The sequence below is a fragment of the Vitis vinifera genome, chromosome 13 (assembly GCF_030704535.1).
Source record: "Vitis vinifera cultivar Pinot Noir 40024 chromosome 13, ASM3070453v1".
NCBI lineage: Eukaryota > Viridiplantae > Streptophyta > Magnoliopsida > Vitales > Vitaceae > Vitis > Vitis vinifera.
In genome coordinates, this window is record NC_081817.1 from 8,091,132 (window position 1) to 8,113,074 (window position 21,943).

General features: G+C 34.5%; 1 protein-coding gene across 2 annotated transcripts in view; it reads left to right on the top strand.

Annotated features, from left to right (window-relative positions):
• LOC100252361 (phosphatidylinositol-3-phosphatase myotubularin-1) overlaps positions 1-21,943 on the top strand; it is a 46,980-nt gene that overhangs the window by 13,311 nt on the left and 11,726 nt on the right. For both annotated transcript variants that reach the window (XM_010660387.3, XM_059741469.1), the window contains 14 exons: positions 620-691; positions 2,577-2,646; positions 8,857-8,906; positions 10,340-10,629; positions 10,751-10,824; positions 10,908-10,971; positions 11,176-11,241; positions 11,795-11,894; positions 12,023-12,136; positions 12,901-13,070; positions 14,053-14,137; positions 14,611-14,835; positions 17,200-17,259; positions 17,362-17,426. In XM_010660387.3, the coding sequence (XP_010658689.1) occupies positions 620-691; positions 2,577-2,646; positions 8,857-8,906; positions 10,340-10,629; positions 10,751-10,824; positions 10,908-10,971; positions 11,176-11,241; positions 11,795-11,894; positions 12,023-12,136; positions 12,901-13,070; positions 14,053-14,137; positions 14,611-14,835; positions 17,200-17,259; positions 17,362-17,426 (1,505 nt within the window). The remainder of the gene's footprint in view (positions 1-619; positions 692-2,576; positions 2,647-8,856; positions 8,907-10,339; positions 10,630-10,750; positions 10,825-10,907; positions 10,972-11,175; positions 11,242-11,794; positions 11,895-12,022; positions 12,137-12,900; positions 13,071-14,052; positions 14,138-14,610; positions 14,836-17,199; positions 17,260-17,361; positions 17,427-21,943) is intronic.

The window sequence follows — 21,943 nt, forward strand, 5'->3', positions numbered from 1 at the left end:
TGCTGTGTTAAGCTTCATCAAAGCTTCATTTTGAATGTTATGGGACTTAGGAAGTCGAGCCTAAGAGCTTGAACGAGGTGAGCTCATTAGATCCCTGCTTGAGCATTCATTGTTAATTGAAATTCAACCATGTCTGGTGGCTACCTGCTGAGTTTTGGGTATGAGAGCAATCCTACTTTTATGGCTTCTTTGTAGTGGGCCTGTTTCCAGTTCAGATGGCTAATCATCCATGATAGAAACAGTTGAATTATTTTTCTTGAGAATTCTCCTTAATGGCTTCATGTACTATTTTGATTTGGATAAATTAATTTCTTTATTGCCAAATGTATGTCATCGATTTAAGAAATTTATTATATAGGGCATTCTATCATAGTTTGACAATCTGGCCCTTGAGTCCTGGCTCAAGTGGTAAGGGGTTGGGTGGAATTGTGGGAGGCACTAGGTTCGAGTCCCAGTGGGGGTTAGAAAAAAAGAGAAAAATACTTACCTACAAAAAAAATTATAGTTTAATAACCTGACCCATTAAATGTACTTCATATAGTGTATCCACTTCTGTTTATTTATGTCCTTATTTGTCCATGATGTACCTTTATTTATGTTTTTTATTTTCCTTTTCAAGCGCGAGGGAACTAGAGATATCATTCCACTTGGCACGATACCACTGGCAACAATTGAGAAGTTCAGCAAAATAGTAAGTTTTGCTTTTAATTTGTTTTTAATCACTTTCTATATTTTAAGCTTATGTGCAGTATCCTTTACCAGTTAATTTGATTTGTTACTCTAGTCTGGAAGTTATTCATGTATCTGCACCTTGTGGCAAACTGCTTGTATTGCTCCAAGAGTGGCCTAGTGTTGTCGCAAACTGCTTGTATTACTTTAATTTGGGTTGTGTGGTGGGAAAGAAATGTTAGAATTTTTGAGGACAAGGCAAGGTCCTCATAAGGTCTTTAGGATACTACTCATTTCCTTGCTTCTTTTTGGGCTTCTTGCATCACAACTTTTAAGGGCATCCCCCTTAATGTGATTCAACTTGATTGGTTAGCGGTGTGTGGTTCCAAGGGTGTGGGTTAGTAAGGAGAGGTTGCTTTTGTAATTACCTTATGATTTATGGTTTTTGGTATTCCTAATGTTTAGTTTTTGTTTGTAGGAGAATTCCTCATCCTTCCATTGTACTTTTTAATTCCTAATTCAATATATCAATTTGTTGTTTCTCATCAAAAAACATGTATCTGCACCTTACTATGAGGTTGACATCTTGGATATATAGTGGCGTCTTCATGAAATTCTAGAATACTATTTGAAATCCCTTTTAGCACCTCTCTTTTGTTTGAAAGTAAATTAAAATGAAAATGCAATTTTATTTTAGATCAAGTCTGCTAACAGAACCCCTTTTTTCATTCTATTCTTCACCTTCTTTACATCTCTATCCTTCCTGTCTGCCCTTTTTTGCATCCAAATAAATGCATGAATTCCTGCCCCACCATATCATTGCGACTTCGCTGCTGCTCCTCTCCTGATCACTCAACTCTTTCTCATGTCATCCTGTTCTCTCTCTCTCTCTCTCTCTCCCCCTCCCTCTCCATACTTGGCTTTAAGAATTGAACCTCAAATCCTCCTTGGCTTCAGATTCTTTTGTTAACAGTCTGCTGGTACAGCTTTGTCACTCTGGTCTCTGGTTTGTTTGTCTTTGAGGCGTAAATCTGCTTCTTATGACTCTGCTCACCTTAGAGGATGTACTATAGGGAAAAGAAATTCTAAGCACCTGTGAAAAATGATCCTCATTGTTTTTATTATTCTTTTTCAATGTCATGCTTCCCTAAATGCCTAAACATCCAAAAGCGGGAAAGACACTCGTACATTCCAGCTTATTGCATACAACCAGTGTTGTCAAAAGCAAAAGGCGATGTCAAGACGATAAGACTCCTTTTAGCTTAAGGCAAAAGGTGAAAAACAAGACGATAACATGACTATAGTAAGACAATAGAATCAATGCTTTTAATTTTTCATCCCTCATGATGTCTTATAAAATTAACAAAATAGTAATAATTATTCAAAGTGTTAAATATTATACCCCATATCATAATAAACATTGTATTGTTTAGAGGTATCCGTACTGTCTACATGCATATTCTACTTTTTTAGACATTTAAAAATCAGAATAAAAAACAAAATTAGGGAATGAACATCCTTGAGCTTTTCTCCCAAAGGTGAGCTTAGTCCTATGTTGCCATTCATACACAATTATGTCATTAGTCACTTCCTATTTTATTTGGATGTTCCAGCTTTTCTTAACTCTGGCCTCTTGCTGTCATTATGGTCTTCTAGGCAATATATAAGGTCCTTTTAACTTTCTGATTTACATAGAGTTTACATTTCATCAGTTTCACATGGATACCAAGTTATTACTGGCCACGAGTAATCTCAGCGATTTAAATCTTATTCTTTTGATTGGATCAGTGGTTAATTATTAAGATCTTTCAGTTGTTTGGTATTTGAAAATTGCTGCTCACCTTCCAGCATATGTTTCTTTGAACTTGGAGTATTACATATTATAATTATATCTCTGTGGGAAATAGGTTGTGAAACCACCTTCAGCCCCTCGTCAATTTGATAAGGCTCCATCACAAAGACTTCTCCAGGTCATTGGTATGTTTTCAAGTGAATCTGTATTTGTTTTTAATTTAATTTCTTTGTTAAGCTGGGTGTAACATTTGATTTTTGTAATCATCAATATTGTGTCTGAATGATAGGAAATGTGTTTGATCTGGGGATTTGAATTATAATGAGTTAAATTATATATATAAAGGAAGCACTAGCATGGATGAACCTTCACTTGGGTACAAACATGGAATGCATAGAGGTAGGCAAAAAAGGAAACAAAGACAAGAAAGAAATATTGAGGTTGTGGTTGGTGGTAAATTTAGAATTAGGTTAGCCAATCAGAGGCTGATGGCTTGGCTAGGAGGCAGAGGGCTAGATCTCCTGTGTGTCTGTGTTTTTTTTTGTGGGGGTTATTGGGAGGGGGTTTGGTGCTGATCATTTAGCTTGTTTGAACTTTTTCTTATTAGGGAAGGATTTCTCATCCTTCGTACAGCATTTTCATTTATTAATGATATATTTTGCTACTTCAACAAAAAAAAAAAAGAGGCTGATGGCTTGGCTTGGAAGGGGAGGGCTAGATCTCCTGTGTGTGTGTTTCTTTTTTTTTCTTTTTTTTTTGTGGGGGTAATTGGGAGGGCGATTGGTGCAGATCATTTAGTTTGTTTTAACTTTTTCTTATTAGGGAAGGATTTCTCATCCTTCATATAACATTTTCATTTATTAATAATATATTTTGCTGCTTTAAAAAAAATAAATTGTGTTGTGGCTGTTATACTTTTAGGCGTTTGCTTCAATGGAGGTGATGGTATTTTGTTGTGGAATTAATGGTGTGGGATATAGTTTTGCTTAAGAAGATGCCAGTGATAGTGGTGGCAAGTGGTTGTGTTAAGTGGTACGGTATGGATAATGGTGCTGTCGGTGGTGTCAATGGTGATGTTCCCAGCGATTTTTGTGGTAGAAGTGATGGTCCACATGTTTGTGGTGTTGGTGCTGGTCTGTACAGGTGGCAGTGGCAGCTGAATTATGGTGTGGTGTTATCTGGTGCATGTAATAGTGTCAGTGGCTGTGTGTTGTCCAGTATTTTTTTCCTACGTCTTCCCCTATATGGTTTCTTAAAGTTAGCGATGATCCTAATTCATTATATTAAAAAATAAAAAAGACCTTTTGTTTTACATTAAAAAATAAAAATGAAAAAAAGGAAAGAATTGGAGGTTGTGGAGGCCAATTTCTTTTCCACTTCTAAATTTATTAATGTAAAAAAAACAGCAAGCTTTACTTGTTTTGCAGTTTATTCACATTTTTCTTGTTTATAACAAAACTTAAGTTTATCCTCTTTTCGGAAATATACGTACATTTGAAATCATGACTCTGAGGGGTAATTTGATTAGTGAATATTGTTGGAGTTTGTTTTATGTTACTCTAAGTATCGTTTTGCTTATTAGTGACTAGGATAATCAGGTTGGTCTTATAATCAAGTTGACTTCTAGAATCTGTTTATTTAATGGGTTATGTTTGCATTAGGGTGTTCAATCTAGGTACCTTTTTTGCCTTGTATACAACCTGTTTAGCATAAATAATTTTATAATTTTTAAAATTTTAAATAATAAAAAGATTTTTCTACTAAGAAAGCATTTAATCAATTAAATAAACATTAAAAACTTGGAAGTTTGAAACGTATGTTAATCTTGTCTGCCTCCTCTCAGAAACACAAACCATGGCTATTGCTGCCTGAGTGCTTCTGTCACCTCCATCAGTCCTTGTCTCTTTCAAACCCACCACCTGCAACTCTTTTTCTCTCAAACCCACAGCTTGTCATTTATGTCTCCCACCATTCCAGTCTTTCGTCTCTCTTAGCCTCCTCCTTCCCCATATTTTCTTGTCCTTTATGTTTAGGGTTTTTGATCCCATGGCATCGGTAGGGATTTGATTAATAATGTGTCAATGGTCTCTCCTGAACCGCAGAGAACCAGTCCTTTGAAGAGGCTTTCAGTCCTTCTGATGAGACTAGGAGGTCAAGGGAGATTTCTAACTTATGACCTTCATAATGAGCAGTTGCTGAGGTACATGATTAAGATGATGAAAGGCAGGACCTTGATGACGACAACATCATGCCAATGGTGGTGGTAGGAGCTACAGCCAAGGTGGAGCTGGTTGTTGCAAAGTTATTCAAAATTTATTATGGGAAACTAGTTAGCCTTGTTGGCACAACATAACTTGATTATTAAGTAGGTTACCTAGTTTGTATTGTTAATTTTTTTAATTAGAAACACATTTTATTGCGATGAATTAAGTAAATTCAAAGAATGACAAATCCTTTTCCTAAACATAACGACTATACAACTCCAAATAGGAGTGCAACTTGGAGGGGTCAGGTTGACAGTTAATCTAAACTCAACCTATACATGAAACTGATTTGCCTAAGCCTAACACAATCTGAGGTGCAAACCAAGTAGTTCAACTCAAGCCTAACCAAAACTTATTTTTCTACACTTGGATTCAGATTGGGTCAGGCTTGGGTTAGTAAATATATGTTTAGTTAGTTAGGTTAATAAATATTAAATAAGCTTAACATCCATTTCCCTAAATATTTTATCAGTCAATCTATATTTTAAAACAGAAACTATTAGTAGCATTCATCTAATTAAAATTCTAGAATTGTGCAAATCAATAGTCAATATGTAACTTTATAACATTCATCTACCTAATCAATCCAATAGATACAACCTATGCTATGACAAACAAAATGAATCAAAAACTCTTTAAAAAGAAAAGAACAAGAAAAAAACACACACCATCAAATAAGATTGTGTGATATTTTAAAGCAATTTCTAAGTCAAGAATTAATTGAAAGCAAAAGTTATACTTCCTAGATATTTCAAGATGAAATTTCAATTCATAATCAATCATTTAATTCCCAATTAGGAGTGATTTTTTCTAATATTTTTCTCAAAGTAAGTTAAAAAGTTCATAACTAATTTTTCACATAATAATAAGAGTACATCTAAAAGTAATACCAAGAAAGATAAATTAATTGTTCATGACACCAAAATCATCAAAATCTTTAGAGTGCATCAATCCTCAACTTTATATCATTCCTTAACATTCACAACAATGCATATATCTTAATATAAATGAAATGGATATTAGTACAATAATATTGAATAAATATATATTTACATACATATATGTTTATAATATAAATTTTATATGAATATATAATTAGGTTTGGGTTGTTCTAGCCCTTAACTCAAGACAAACCTAAATTTAATTTTGGTTGACATTTTTTTTTGCTCAAACCTAACCCAAATTATAAATTAAGTTGCCCAAGCCCATAAAAAAATCGGGTTGGGTTGGGTGGAACTTTCCTAAGTTGCAGCCTTTTTGATAAAAAATAAGAATAATCAGTTAAGTATTCTTGCTTTACCTCCATGCTTGGAAGTCTACCTCATGATGAGATAGGATAAGTGCTTGCTTTACCTCCAAAATGTTGCAAAGCTTACAATAAATAGAGTGCGTTTGACAGTGTTTTTACAAGTGTTTTTAATGAAAGTGTTTTTTTCTAAAAGTGTTTTTAGGAGAATTACCTATCAAGTGTTTCTCCGAAAAACACTATAAGTGATTTTTCAATATTACAAGTGATTTTTTCATATTTTTAAGTGTTTCTTAAATTTCAGCAAACACCTAATTTTTTTTCAAAAACAGTTTTTAGGCAAAAAACGCTTCCTAGAATCACTGCCAAACGGACTCATAGTATAATCAATGATGAAAAAATCGGAAAATATCGTTGAAATATTGTTGATATTTGGGATATCAGAGATGGTCGAAACAAAATTGGCCATCGATTATATATCGAGGGATTTTTTGGCAAAAAATTGGAAATATTGGCGATATATAGCCAATATTTCGGTTTTTTACCAAAATTTCATCGAAAAATCGTAAATGGGGAGCACACGCGCATGAAGGAAAATTTCCCCAAAAAATCGGCGATTTTTAAAAAAAATTGCTGATCTTTTGCAATTTTATTGTCAATTTTTTTAAAAATTGCCAATTTTTTCATGATTTATTGACGATTTTTCAGAAAAATCATTGATTTTTTGGTGATGCCATTTTTTTTTCCCGATGTTTTTTAAAAATGTTTTATTATCCATTTTTAATTTATCTTTCATTTTAAATTTATATTATCATTTTATTTTATATTATCCTTCTATTTCTTACTTTTCATATTTATCTCATTAATCCTATTTTTAAAAATTATTATCACTTCACTCTTAATTTTTTTTTTTTTATATTTATCCTTTCAATTTTATTTAATTTTAAATGTTTTTATTTTAAAATATTAAAAATATAACCAAAAAAATTGCTACAATATAAAAAATTAAGGAAGTTCTAATATTTTATAAATTAAAATTAATTTGATAAAATAAATTAATGTTAATAGAAGAAGTTGTTACCACATATTTTTAATAAAATTTTAGAAATTAAATCTCAAATAAAATATTTTATATAAATTAATTTAATTTTTCATTTAAAATGTAATAAAACATGTTTTAATAAAAGTATTTTAAAATTCGTCTTGTTTTGAGAGGGAAATTTGAAAGCTAGAGTATTTGGTTAACTACACTAGCTCTTTGTTCACTGTTAGCGGAAAGGGAAGGGGTGTTGCGGATTGAGGGAAGGGGTTGCAGTCGGGCTTAGCAGGTTTCTATGTTCAGAAGGGGTCTCCTTGGTGGGGTTAAGTGGGCAGTTTTTTATGTTGTTTAGGACTTCCTGTTATGGTCGTTCCTTCTTTCTTAAGGGTTGGTTGTTGTTAGGGTGGTGGGTATTTGTTTTTCTCGTTCCCATCTCTTGCTTGCCTTTAGGCCTTTTCTGTATGCTCTGTGTGTACTATATTGTGCCTATTTGTAAGCGCCTTAATATATCCTGCTTATTCACCTATAAAAAAAAAGGTAATTCAAGCTTTTTATGTGCCGATTAAAAATTTATTTTGATTCTTTTGTATATCAATCAATTTGAGATCCAAATTATTAATTCAAAAATAATATGAAAATTACCAAAAAAAAAGTAAAAAATTACAAAAAAAATTTAAACTCGCAAATTTCTGCCCAAGCATTTGAACCATGGGTAGAGCAGCATTTAAAAGCAGGTGAAGCGTTTGAATGCCCCTTGGGTGGTGTTTTTTGAATGTTCTATGTTTTCCCTCCTTTTTCTATTTTCTCACACATTTTGATTCAAAATTTCAATTTCATTCCAATTTTAGTTATCATTGCACAATGTCGTAATGCTCCAAACACGTACTTACCTGAACTGAAATCAAAATTTGAGCAGCTTGAACTCAATCACGACGGTAGAAACCCAAGGAAGTAGTGCCATAATTAGTGCATAAATGGAACAAAATTGCCAACCTGATTTAACGTATTAATACAATTTTTAACAAAAGGTTCAACTTAGCATATATAAAAGAATAATTTGTAATTTCTCATCTTAAAATGACTTTTTGCTGTATGATCTCATATTTGAAATAGCATTATCACTTTCTGAATGGATATGTTTCTCAACTTATTTGACATCTCATTCCAATTAGATAAACATTCCAGCTACACCTCTTTTACATTGGTTGAATTTCTTTGGGATACTTAAGTTATGTTTGGAAGATTGTCTTTTGTATTTTAAAGCGTTTCCTCATATGGTGGTTATTGGAAGTTACTTCCTTGAAATTCTTTAGAAGGGCCTTCATATTACAACAAATAAGGACAAAATCAAATATTATTCTCCTGAATTCTTTGATATTCATTTTGAATCTAAGAAAACTCCTGCCTGTAAGTTGCCCATATAGACCATTGCCATTCTCCATAACACCTACTCATCTTTTGACTCCACCTTGCTTTCCCATCAATTCAAACACTTCATTGTCTCACATGTTTTGGCCTTTTCCGATTAAGAATCTAGACATAAGCACTCCTTGCTCTTTATTTCTTCAGAATCTTGAAAAAAATCAAATGCACAAAAGAAATTTTGAATGTCTTTTGTGCATAGGAGTGACTCCCATCTTATTTGTTGTATGAGTGACCTTTCATTGTTACTCATAATTATGGAATGGTACTTTGAGAATGGCTAGTTCATCATGGAATTCTTTTGCCTAGTTGATCTAGTAGCCCATGTTATAAAGCTTACATTTTTAAAATAATAATTTAATTGGTTATTTTTTTTTTGTGGGAACATAAAAATATGTATAATGATTTCTCCAATATTTTGCAGGCAAAGATATGAGAATTATTGTCTTTGGGTTTCGCCCTCGAACAAAGCAGGTCATTTCAACTCTTGAAATACTTAATTTTTTCATTAATTTTTATGCTTTTATGATTTGCATTCTTTACATTTGTTTTTTCATATGTGAAGTGTAGCACACATGCACACACACACGCAGGCACATGTGCACGTGTGCACACGCGTGCGCACATGCACACACACACACATATATATATATATGAAGAGTAGGGAAAAATTTTCCTCAATAATAGAGGAAAAAGAGAAATGTCTAGTATGGGATTATGATCTATCTATCCAAGACTTGCCAGTCTTGAAGCCTTAGAAAATTTTGAATTCTTATTTTGCTAATATTTGAACAAGTAAATTGAATTTGGTTTCCTTGAGAATTGTTTTAACTGATACAATTGGGTTTTCAATGGCTTTTGAAATCCTTTATTTCCATATCTTTCAATCCAAGCATGAAAAAAAGTGATGCCATATATTCCAACATTTATGGCAAGCTGCATGCATCGCTTTAATTTGGGTAGTGTGGCGGGAAAGAAATGCAAGGATTTTTGAGGATAAAGCAAGGAATGCAGAGAACCTTTGGGATTCTATTCATTTCCTTGCTTCTCTTTGGGCTGTTTGTTCCAATGTTTTTAAGGGGATTCCCCTTAACATGTTACAACTTGATTGGTTAGCGGTGTGTAATTCCAATGGGTTGGACTAACCTAAAGAGTTTGCTTGTTTTTACTTAGTATTTTCTTGTATTTGATTCTTTGTACTTTTGTTTTTCTTTGGTGGAAGGATTCCTCATCCTTCTCTTGTACTTCCTTTTTATCAATATATCTCTTTGTCGTTTCCTATAAAAAATATATATATATATTCAAACATTCTCATTGACCAGAAGTTTGTTGTACAAGTATAGAATTTCATATAATTTATAGAGATTGATGTTGAGGGTCAGTTGTGATACAAATATCTAACTTTGATGCATCATGCTTCAATCCATGGCATGGTTCAAAGTATCGGCTGATATTGGTACATATTGGCAGTCATATCCATCTCAGTCATGGCCGTGATGAGTCCAATACTCAAGTTGGTATCAAGCATTTAAACAATAATTGAGTTTTAGCTCAAATACAAATCACATGGCTAACTCACTATGCAACTCGGAGTTACAACACAAAATTCAAATTGATTTATTTTCAAAATGATTATTTTTACCAATCATCTTTTATGATTTTTATTTTTTATTTTCAAAACATACCATTATCAAGTTAAAAATTGGTTCTTGGTGTAAAAATGAGTTTTCTGATTCCATCAATACTTTTATGTTGCTAATTGTTTTCAGTGGTATTTATTTTTTGATTGAAAGGATAACTAGTTATGCTAGCATTTCACACAATGTTGTATATATTCTTTGACATGGATGCTACCACTTGATTCTTCTGTTTCGTACGACTAAGGTGGTTAACTATAAATTGTACAGAGACGGACAATATTTGATGCATTATTGAGGTGTACAAGGCCTACAAGATTATGGGATCTTTATGCTTTTGCTTCTGGACCTTTCAAATTCACGAACACCAATCCAATGGTACGGTTACTAGATGAGTATTTTCGGCTTCTTGGAAAAGGCTCCTGTCATGCATCAATGGATACGATTGAAGATGGGTCATTCACGTTGTCTAATGATTTGTGGAGAATAAGTGGAATAAATTCCAACTATACATTGTGCCCTACTTACCCCTTCGCCTTGATTGTTCCAAGATCCATTGGGCAAGTTGTGTTCCATATTTTTCTTTTTATGCCCTAGAATCATCTCAAGTTTTTATAAGAAATACTTCATTTTTTACTTTGGAGTTATGTACCTAATAACTTTGAGGGTTGTTGATGCTAGTGATGAAGAAATTCTCCAGGCTTCCAGCTTTCGTGCAAAATGCCGATTGCCTGTAGTTTCATGGTGTCATCCAGGTATGCAGTTAATATTTATTTTCTTATATGTTTTTTGGTCATCACTTTGTTTTCTAATCTCTTCAACATGTGATGGCTTATAGTAACTGGAGCAGTTCTTGCACGCTCATCTCAGCCCCTAGTTGGTCTCATGATGAATATGAGGAGGTAATACCATGTTTTTAAGTGCAAAGTTACTGTTTTTTTTCTTCTTCCTCCCCTCCTTGTCTTTCTCGGCAGATTGTAAACGCTCACTTTGATAAAAGTATAATTGAGCTTACCTGCTTAGCTTGGAACTGAAGCCTGTAAATTTTTTTATTCATTGCATCTAGATTGAACTATCTTGATCCACCTCTATGCAATTGTGTGCAGCAATACAGATGAAAAGATTGTTGCAGCACTTTGCACTCAACTTGCAGGTGCAAGGGAGACACGGAGGTAGACCTGTTCTTTTGCTCCCACTTTTAGTTCAATACTTGGATTATGCAGTGGCATTTCTGTTGTTATTTTATATATTTTTATAGTTTTTTCCTGCCTTTTCTTTTGTGATTTTTACTTTGAATTATAATTATCTTCCCATGTTGCTAGTTTCTACATTGTATAATAGCTCCCAAAGAATTTAATTGAATGCACTTGTTTTTCTATCATCTTCTGAATCTTGTATCATTGAATTTCATTCTTAGTAACAAAATATCTTCTACTAATTACATATTTAATTACCTTAACAAAATATCTTCAAACAATTATGTATTAACCTAATTAACATAAACTTCAGCAAGATTTAGGAATTCTTCCTTTACATGGTTACTTCTTTTTGTAGCATGCCTTGTTATTTTTTATTATTCTTCTTGTTTTCATTTGCCTTTGGATTGTTTTTCTTATGTTAGTGTGGGCTGAATGAAATGGTCTTTTAAATGATATAAATGTATGTGTGTGCGCACTTGTACTATGTATATTGTGGGATTAATTTAATGAAGTGTCACTTTTTTAGGAAGCTATATATCGCTGATGCAAGACCTAGAAAAAATGCTTTAGCAAACGGAGCAATGGGAGGTGGCTCAGAGTCCTCTTCTCATTATTTTCAGTCTGAGGTCTGTCTATGGTTTGAGCTATTCTCCTCTCTTGATCATAAAATGTGACATTCCTTACTTGCTAATGATCTGTTCTTTTATGTGTGATTTATTTTTGATAAGATTTTCGTTTTTTGGTCATTCATCAGATAGTTTTCTTTGGGATAGACAATATACATGCAATGAGGGAGAGTTTTGCTCGGCTCAGGGACTACTTAGACACTTATGGCACTGCTTCATCAGATGGAATGTCTTCATTCTTGGTTAGTTTTTCAATTTCTTTAAAGATTTGACTGCTTTAACATTGCCATACCACCTTCAGTTTAGGACAATTTATTTTAATTTTTAACTTGATAGGCTTTGTAGATTGGATTAGCTCAAAGTAAGCAGAGGAGGTTTGTTTTTTGTTTCTTGTCTCTTTTTTTTTGCTTGCCTGTTTCTTTTGGCAACAATGTATACATTGTGTGTACTTTGTTTCGCCTTCTTGCATATACATATAATCCCTTCTTGTTTATCAAAAAAAAAAAAAAAAAAAAGTAAGTCTTCAGAGGATATTTCTGATCATGTTCCCCATCATCTTGATAATCATTTATAAATAAAACTAAATCATATCATAATGTATTGTATTTCCTATTATATCCTTTTAATAAACAAGGCTCAACAAAAGAACATTAAGCAGACAATTACTAATGATACAAAGATTCAAAAGATCACTGTGCTCCTGACAGTGCTACTCTCAAACTGATGAATATATGATATCTGTTCTGCATAGCTTGCTTGTATTTTCATGCATATTAGCTATGCTAGTGCTGTGGTTGACACATCAGATTGCTCCTCTGTTTCATTAAAATGAAAAAATCCTTCTCTCTCTCTCTCTCTCCCCCCTCCCCCCCTTTGCTGGTTGGGGGTGGAAATGTGACTGAGAACAAAGTGATGAAAATTTTTTGAGGCCTTTTTGCCAAACTTTAGCATGAATATCAAGTATGTACGGGGATCAAACATGTGTTTATACATTGGTTATTGACAGAGACATGGTGGATGGAGTTGGGGCGGAGGCAACCTCAGCAGTATGTCTGCTTCGGTATCAACGCTTGGAGACAGTGGTTGGTTAATACATGTTCAAAGTGTCTTGGCTGGTTCTGCTTGGATTGCTGCACGTGTTGAATTGGAATCAGCTTCAGTGCTTGTCCATTGCAGGTTACTTGTCTTTGATGCCTTGCATTTGTGTAGTTACCCTGTCTAACAAAAATAGACAAAATTGTACAGTTTTTTGCCTTGGTGATAAAAATTGAAGTTATTATGAATGTGAATTATTTGATTATGTATTTATTTATTCTTTTTCTGAATTTTCTTTTTGAAAATCTTTATTGCATTTTCTTTTTCCCAATTGGAAGTCATGGTCAAACGCTGGATTCCTGTTTCTATTCCCTTTCCATTTTTGCTAAGTTTTCATTTCTGGGTAGTATATTTATCTTGTTCATGATGAGCAGCATGCCTAGAGTTAAAAGTAAAATCTTCTGAAGTTGGGGTTAAGATTAAGAAATAGAAAGTATAGAAAATTTTAGATTTGCCTAATTAGAATATAAATTTAAGTTAGGAAAACAATAAGTTTATAAACAGGAGTTGAAGTTACAAATAAATTAAAAATACCGTACATGGCTTTGTGGCCAAAGTCTTGCTCTTCCTTTCCCAATAACAATCTAAAAGGACAAAAGTTGTTTTCATTATCCATAAACAGATCAATTTTCAGTAAGACAATCTAAAATTGGTGGAATAAAAAATTAACTCCAGAGAAGGCCAAGACAAACCAAAGAATCCAAATTTCCTTCCAATTATGTCTTTAACTAATATGATCAAACTGAAACAAAAAAAAACTGTATTTTCTACATTGATGAAGCATATTGTTCAATTATCCTATCAAATAACAATGATTATCTGTATATCCACTTTGATTGGTTAGACGTTCCATTTCTTATTATATTTTACCATCCGTGTCTAGTATTTTTTTTCTTTGTTGCCTCTATTATAACCTTCAGTTTAATATAACTTGCACTATGTGCTGTTTTTTTGTTTGCCTCTCACCATGTTCTTTTTTTAAAACTGAAAATCTTCTCCCTTTTAATTATAATTAACAGCTACTTTGGTATTTAATATCCGCATTCAAAATTGTTTGCTGTAGTGATGGATGGGATAGAACAACTCAGTTAGTCTCACTTGCCAATTTGATGCTTGATCCATACTATCGGACATTTAAAGGGTTCCAGGTATTGATGAAACTTCATTGGACTTTTTGTCAATCTTTCATTATTATTACTTATATTATTTATGATTAAGCTTCAGCTGTTACTAAAGCTTTAAACTTTAGACAATAAAAAAGAATATTCTTTTTTGGCTGTTTCCAGCAATAAGCCTTGGAATATGATGTATAATTAAGATTCAAATATGACAATTCTGTTAATAATATCCATGTTTTTATACGACTGACCATTTTAGATCTGCTTTTTCTTTTTCCTTTTGTCTTTCCTTTTTACCTTTCCCTTAACATTTTTAACTCATAAACATGAATTTTGGGCATTGACACCTTAGTGTGCAACTTCAAAATTCATTTTCTTTGGAGGTTCCTGTATCAAACATGTCATCTAAGCTGACATGAAGTGTCCTTACTGCATATGATTACTTCACAGGCACTTATTTGGATATCACCTTTATATTTTAAAGTGTTTTATTTTTCATGTAGGCACTTGTTGAAAAAGACTGGCTTGCATTTGGTCATCCATTTTCAGATCGCATGGGGATGCCAACTGTATCTGGAAGTGTTAACATGCCCTTTGAATTATCCAGGCAGCCATCAAGTGGGAGTTTCTCATCATCACCCATGCGCCAGCCATCTGGATCACTCGCATCTCAAGCTCCTCCTTCACATGCACAAACTTCTAACAACTACTCTCCCATATTCTTGCAGGTGTGTATTAAAATGATTTTTAGAAATCATTGAAGTGGCAGGTTTTCATCAATTGTCTTTACTTTTTGAGAGTTTTTTGAAAATCACACCCTTCCAGAACTTTGGTTCACTAAAAAATATTTTGTTTATTTTGATCCTATTGGATGCTGAGACAGCTAAAATATTCTCAAATGTTATTGTTAGTCTTTGATAGCATGTATGTCTACTATATACAGGCAAAGCTGGTGTTTATTCATAGTTTTTAACTCGTAAAATGAATCGTATATTGTAGGTGTATTTTAGATGGTAAAAAATAAATAGAAAAAATATACTTACATGTCCACGTTTATTGGAAGCAGGAAATATAAAATAATATGTGAAAATATTTAAAAAGTTAAACTGCATCATACCGTATGAAAATATTGAATACTAGAGTTTTGAAAAGTTTAATTTAAAATATATGAGTTTAATATATTGGTTCATCACAAAATCCACTAAAATAAACATCAGTTTAATGTATTGGTTCATCACAAAATCCATAAAAATAAACATCTGAACTTTTATTTGATTTTTAGTTCCAAATTCTAACCATACATATATACTTCTATGTGTTTTTTATATATAGATAGATAGATAGATGGATAGATAGATAGATATGTTTGTGTCATAAGAGAATCTTTTGTTTATATCATGCTAACACCAATGAGGAATGGAGCATTGGGTTTAGGAGAATCTCTTGGAGGAATAAAGCCCTTCTTGGAGGTTTGCTTCTTTGTTTGCTTAGTTACTTTTGATCAGGTTTGTTTTTATGAGGACCTCGCATCCTTCTTTTGTTTTTCTTTAATACATTTGTTTGTTTCTGATAAATAAAATAAAATAAAATAAAAATAAAGCCCTTCTTGGAGCGTTGGGTTTATGTGTCATCATGCATTAACCAATGAGGAATGGAGCATTGGATTCAAGAGAATCTCTTGGAGGAATAAAGCCCTTCGTGGAAAGTGGTTGTGGAGACTTCCTACAGAAAGCAATGCCTTTTTGTACAAGGTCATTCTAAATTTTTATGGGCTAAGTCTTGTCTAGATGTAGGTCCCTTTTCTTTAATTAACTTTGTGGATTGGTTGGGTTCTTGTTGAGGGTCGGTGAGTGCTTGTCTCTTTTGTTCGTTGTCTTTAGGTGGCTCTTGTATACTTCCTGTATGCTTCGAGTCGCCTTTCAAGCACCCTTTATCTAATATATTTTCTGTGGGTTTATTTATCAAAAAAAAAAAAAACTTGGGTATAGTGTTGAGAGTCTTCTCTAAGCGAGCAGGAGTGGGGTTAGCTATTGAGCCAGAGATGTTGGCTTTGCTGGAGTGTTCACTGCAGGCTAAAGCTTTAGGCCTTTCCTCACTAAATGTTGAGGGTGATTCAGCTAATGTCATACCTTAGGTGATTAATAAGGAAAGCAGCTCATGGAAATTTGATAATCGGATACACAAAATCATAGATGTTGTTAGTGACCTTGGTTGCTTCCTCGCTTAGGTTCCCCATTCAACCAACCAAGTTGCGGATCAATTAGCCAAACAAGGAGATAAACATCTAGCTTTCTTTGTTGGAGACTTTCATCCCCCCTTGAGTGTGCTATGTTTTTATTCTTTATACTTTGATTTTTATTTGTAAGGTTTGGTTAGTCCTTGTGAGGCTTCACACTTGTTACTTTGAAACTCTTTTATACATCTTTGAAAGATAACTTGTCCTTCCTATATTCATGTTTTAGGATAAATGACGTTGCTTGTTTCTATTCAAAAAAAAAAGAAAAAAGAAAAAAAAAAAGAATTTATTTGTCATCTCCCAAGTTCCAATTTTTCATGATCATCACCCTTCCTTCCCCACCAAAAAAAATGAAAAATAAAAAACTAATATAATAAGTTTTTATTTACCAATTACTATCATTTTTAATGTCAATAGTCAAACCGTTCAAATGAAAATTCTCTAATATTTATTTTAAAAATAAATTTGCTTAACTTCTAGTATGGTCTTTGACAACAAGAATGTAGCTCTTCCCATAGGATTAGTTTACCTCTTTCATTTTTATGATCAATTTTTAACCTTTCTTTATATTTGAACAATTAATATTTTAATTCATTTTAACCAAAAAAGAAAATTTGAATTTGAATTTTCTTAAAAATTATGAAAAATAGCTTAAAAGTGTATGCGTCTTGTACCATGTTAATGTGTATCGTAAGATAACTTTTAAGAAAAAATATGACTTGTAATACATGTTGATTATCATAAAAAAAAAAAAAAAAATTGTATCGAATCATTGTATCATATTATGTATTGCAAGTTTTTAACAATGGGATAACTAGGTTTTTTTTTTCTTTCTTTTTTGTCATGTTTTCTGCAGTGGGTCGATTGTGTATCACAACTGTTGCGGATGTATCCTTTTGCTTTTGAGTTCTCCTCGGTATGTACTAGTAAAACTTGTTCTTTGATTTCACGGAACAGATTATCATTGTATATTCAACATGAAATTGCTTCCTGACTGGTTTATTGTTTGATGATTCAGGCTTTCCTAGTGGATTTCTTGGACTGTGTGCTTTCCTGCCGCTTTGGGAATTTTTTGTGTAATAGGTATTTTCTCTTTGAGCCCTGGACTAGATACAAAAGTTCAAGATCTGTGGTCTTTGAAATGCATTTTATGTTTATTTGCTCTTAATACTTGAATTAGAGCTGGTTAAGTAATACTATTGCTTGTAAAAAACTATGTTCTTGGAGAGATCTTCCTAGTTATGTTTTTAGAGTGCAACTACTTTGCTTGGTTATCTGTTTTGCAATGACTTACAAGAGTTTGGTAAAGAGAGAGCAAAAATATAGGTTGTAGGAGTAGAAAATTTTAAAATCTACTCTGACCTTAGAAAGGAAGTAAACTTATAGTATACCTACATATGGAAATGCTGTAAAAGTTTAAAAACAAATAAATAAAATGTTGGAAATGCATTGGAAGTTGAAGATAACAAAACCTTGAAAAGGATCAGAGATGGTGGAAGTTTGAGAGTAAAATATGCCAAGATACTAACAGGGAATTTATGAAAAAAGTAAGCAAGGCTAAACTTATAGGCATTGTGTACCTTATTATGAGTTGGGTCGTAATGCTTGTGGGTGTGCACATAGCCTATCTTGGAACTTTAACTTCTGGTGCTCAAATGTCATTGAATTAGTTTATCTCATTTCATTTATCATGTTCATCAATAAGGTTTAGCTCTAAGTCATTTTTTCTATGGGTAATAAAAACTTCTCTCCAAAAAAGAGAGATACTGAAGGTGAGAAATAAGGCTAAGACAAGTCCAGATGGGGACTAGAACAAGCAGGCTTCCCCAACCAAACTAGCAAAAACAGAATGTTCATTCCTTCTGTTTGCTTGGTTATGAACAATTGGCAAGTGCTACAATCTATCAACAACACTCCCCCTTAATCATGGGCTTTAAGGTCAAAGTGTGGATATGTCATTGGGCTACCTTTGTTCGATAGGAAATTTAAAGTTCTGCATAGATCAGGAGAGGGGAACTTCTGTAAGGCCAAGAATCTAGGCTCTTCTTGGGCGAAAATCTTGAGAGTCCCTTTTTTTACATCCTCCACTTTTTTAATTACAAATTCTAGTTGTTAAAAAATGATTAAGAGAAAGGAAAAAGGAAAGGAATAGAGGCTTCAATTCTTTCAAGTGCATTATGACTGAAGGTTGGGAAACTCCACTGAAAATTTATGAACGTAAAGAAGATGGAGTTGTTCACTTAGTGGAGTTCTGTAAAAGGAAAGGAAATGTTACTAGTGTAACTGAAGCCTGCTTCCAATTCAGCCTAGGCTAATCTCAACCCAACTCTTTGCTTAATCTCTAATGGTGATGTTTATATGAGAACGAGCAGGATTATGGCAGGTCATATGGAGAGGTTCACTATTATATTTGTTTTTGAATGGCAGAAAAATATGCTAAAATATTAACATGAATGTAGAACCTCAAAGTGCACATCAGTTTACATGATGATAAACGAAAAAGACCATGTATACATTAAGACAAATAAAGCATGTCTCATGTCCTAAAGATGTGGGAATTCAACACATCTGCCATATAGACATATTTCCGAATGACATGTGTCTTGAATCCACAGAACATATTTTTAATACAAGCACACAGGAATGTATTGGCTTAGTGGGCTTGGTACACATCTTAGCAATAACTTGTATTCTAATTTTGGAAATTAAATTAACAGAAAGTTATTTAGGTATTTTTGTAATTTTTCAATGGTATTTTGGAAGTAAAAGCTGAAATTCACAAGTCCATTTTCACTTTTATAACCAGCAGAGGTGTAGTTTTTAGATTAAGGCAACTTGATATCTCTCAGGGTTTTCGAGGACCTGGCCCATTCTGCTACAAGCCCTGCTCTGGCATTAGGGTGGATAATGCAGCAAAAGGTGAATTAGCTTGGGCCAAAAAATATTGGATGATGATAAATTTTAGAACATGTACCTTTAGAAGGTGAAGAGATCCACTGAACTGAGACAAATGATTGAATTAGGGTTGGTTGAGTGCAGATTATAGTTTCTTGTGGTCAGTGAGCCTGAGCTATTTGGATGATAAGACTTGGCTTTATTTTCGGATTTTTTTGTGGTTTTCTTTTGGGGGGACAAGAAAATACATGAAATGGAGAAGTAGTAAAGGATTTGAATGCTTGGGACCTAAGAAAAGAAAAGGTGTTCTTATCTAGGCTTAATGTGATATTTGGCTTTGTTAAGGTTTTCGTTCTTGGGTGGCCAAAACAGCATAACACTTGCGAAGTTACGATCTTCGATATTGAGAGTGACTTTGAAAAGATGGGGCGAGAGAGCGAGCGTGAAGAGAGAGAAAATCAATTGGAGATTCGGAGGAGACTGAAGGGAGATTTGTAGTGGAATCGAAGGTGTTTGAGATCGAAGTAGAGGAGAAGAAAGGAAGACCGCAAGCTACTTTAGTGGAGAGAAAGAGAGGAATCTCTTCTTGGGTCAGGTTGGGACCGACGAGTCTAGGGATCTTCCTGGAAAGCTTGAATCAGTGCATTAAAGAAGTGAAAGCTGGAAGATGGAAAGGGGATGGAAGGAAAATGGGAGATCTTACTCCTTGGTGCGAGATGAGAATAGGGGTTGCTTTCTTCGGTTAGGTGTTGTGGATCAGGAGATGAAGAGTTACAGTATCTTCATCCCGAAAGGTAGAGGAGAAAGGGGAGGTTGGTTTACTATGGCGGAGATGTTACGGAGTATAGGAGTAGTCATTGGAAGGAGGGAAAGAAAGCAGGAAGAGACGCTACCGTTGAAACTTATTTTGGAAAAGTCTTATGCGGAGGTGGTTAAGATGCTGAGAAGCAGAGGTAGAGATTTAGTCAAGGTGGAGGTAAGAGAGAAGGAAATTAATAGAAATTTGAGAAAATTAGAGCATTGCCTCGTCGGATGTTGGAACCCTTGTTCAGCGAGAGGAGAAGATTTGGAAAAATTGGGGATTCTAATGGCAAAAGCTTGGGGGCTGAAAGGTAAACTAGGGATGGCAAAGATGGAAAAGGGTAAGGTGCTGTTGGAATTTGAATCATTGGTCAAAGCTAAGCGAGTGCTCAATTCTGGGAAGAGATCGTTTGGAGGGATTCATTTGCATTTGGAGAGTTGGAGCCTTAAGACTGGGTGCTTGGTTGAAGGAGAGAAAAGAAGTGCGGCTTGGGTAAAAATCGTGGGGTTACCAGTCTTCTTATGGGATCCGATCATATTGAGAAGGGTGGGGGAGGAGTGCGGTGGATTTTTAGTAGTTGATTCCCAGACGGAGAAAATGGAGGAGTTACAGTGGGCTCATATTTTGGTGAAGACGAACGGTGAAGACCTACCTAACGTGTTGGAGATTTGGATCGCATAGGTCTGTTACTCCCTGATTCTATGGTGGGAGATTAGGCCGTCACTGAGAAAGGCATCGTTCGATAGTCGAGGGAAGACAAACAACTTAAGAGATGAGGTCGGGGGTGATGTTAATGCACGCGTTGGCCCATGCATGGTGGAAGAGGAGGGTGACGCGAGGCTCAAGGTTCTGCAGCGGCCAGTCGAAGGGACGTGTGGGTAGGAGAGCGGGCCGGGGTGTAAAGTGGACTCAAGACGGAGCCAAAATGGGTCGGTGGCTCAGCCCTTTGAAGGACTTAAGTTGGTGAGTGGGCTTTCTAAGTCAGGCCCATTAGTGGATTTAAAAGATTTTAAGTTGGCAGGTGGGCTTTCTAAGTCAGGCCCATTAGCGGATTTAAATTAAAAGGGGTTGCAGTGGTTGAAGATGGGCCGTCATCTTCAAAGGATTTTTAGTGGGCTGGTGAAGAGGAGAATAATACGACTATTGGGATAGACGACTTGGATGGGGAATCAAGCCCAGGCCCTTCTCAGCTTCCTCTAGTGGACAGAGCCCAGAATGTTATGGCCCATTCTCCGGCCTGGTCTGGCCTAAGAAATTGGGGCAACTCAAAATCAGAGTTTATTAAACTCTGGGTGACGAAAGGAATGAGGAAGCAGTTGGTAGAAGAGCAACAGACAGTGGAGAGGTCGAAGACCGATCAAGCTTTAGTTGAAGAAGCTTTGAGGTATGTGGATGATTTTGTTTCTTGGGGATGAAGGGATTCTGGGTTCTCTCCATCTCATTCTTTTTATTTTAGTCGGACTCCAATGATGGGGGAGTATTACAACTTTTCTGGGGCAGTAAGTGAGGCAGTTCAGGGGGAGATTCCGTTGCGTATGGTCACTGCATTTGGGATTACAGAGGGTGTAACCACTGCCTGTTGGGATTTGATAGAGGCGAATAATGGTAGCAATAAGGAAAGAAGAGTAGAGTTGTGTTCAGTTCAATCTGAGTCATAGGAAGACGAGCGTTGGGAGGAGAATAGTTGGGAGGAAAGCGGCTTGACAAGGTTCAGCAACTTTTTGAGTTTTATCGACAGTGGGGTTGGAGAAGGATATTCTAGCTTTTTTGATCAAAATTAGAAAAAGAAGGGAGAGAATTCAAGTGTAAAGGTTTATTGGAGAAATCAAAATTTGAAAGGGAGTTAAAGAGACTGGATTGTCAGCTCTCGGAAGTCCCATGAAGATCAGATTGTTGAGTTGAA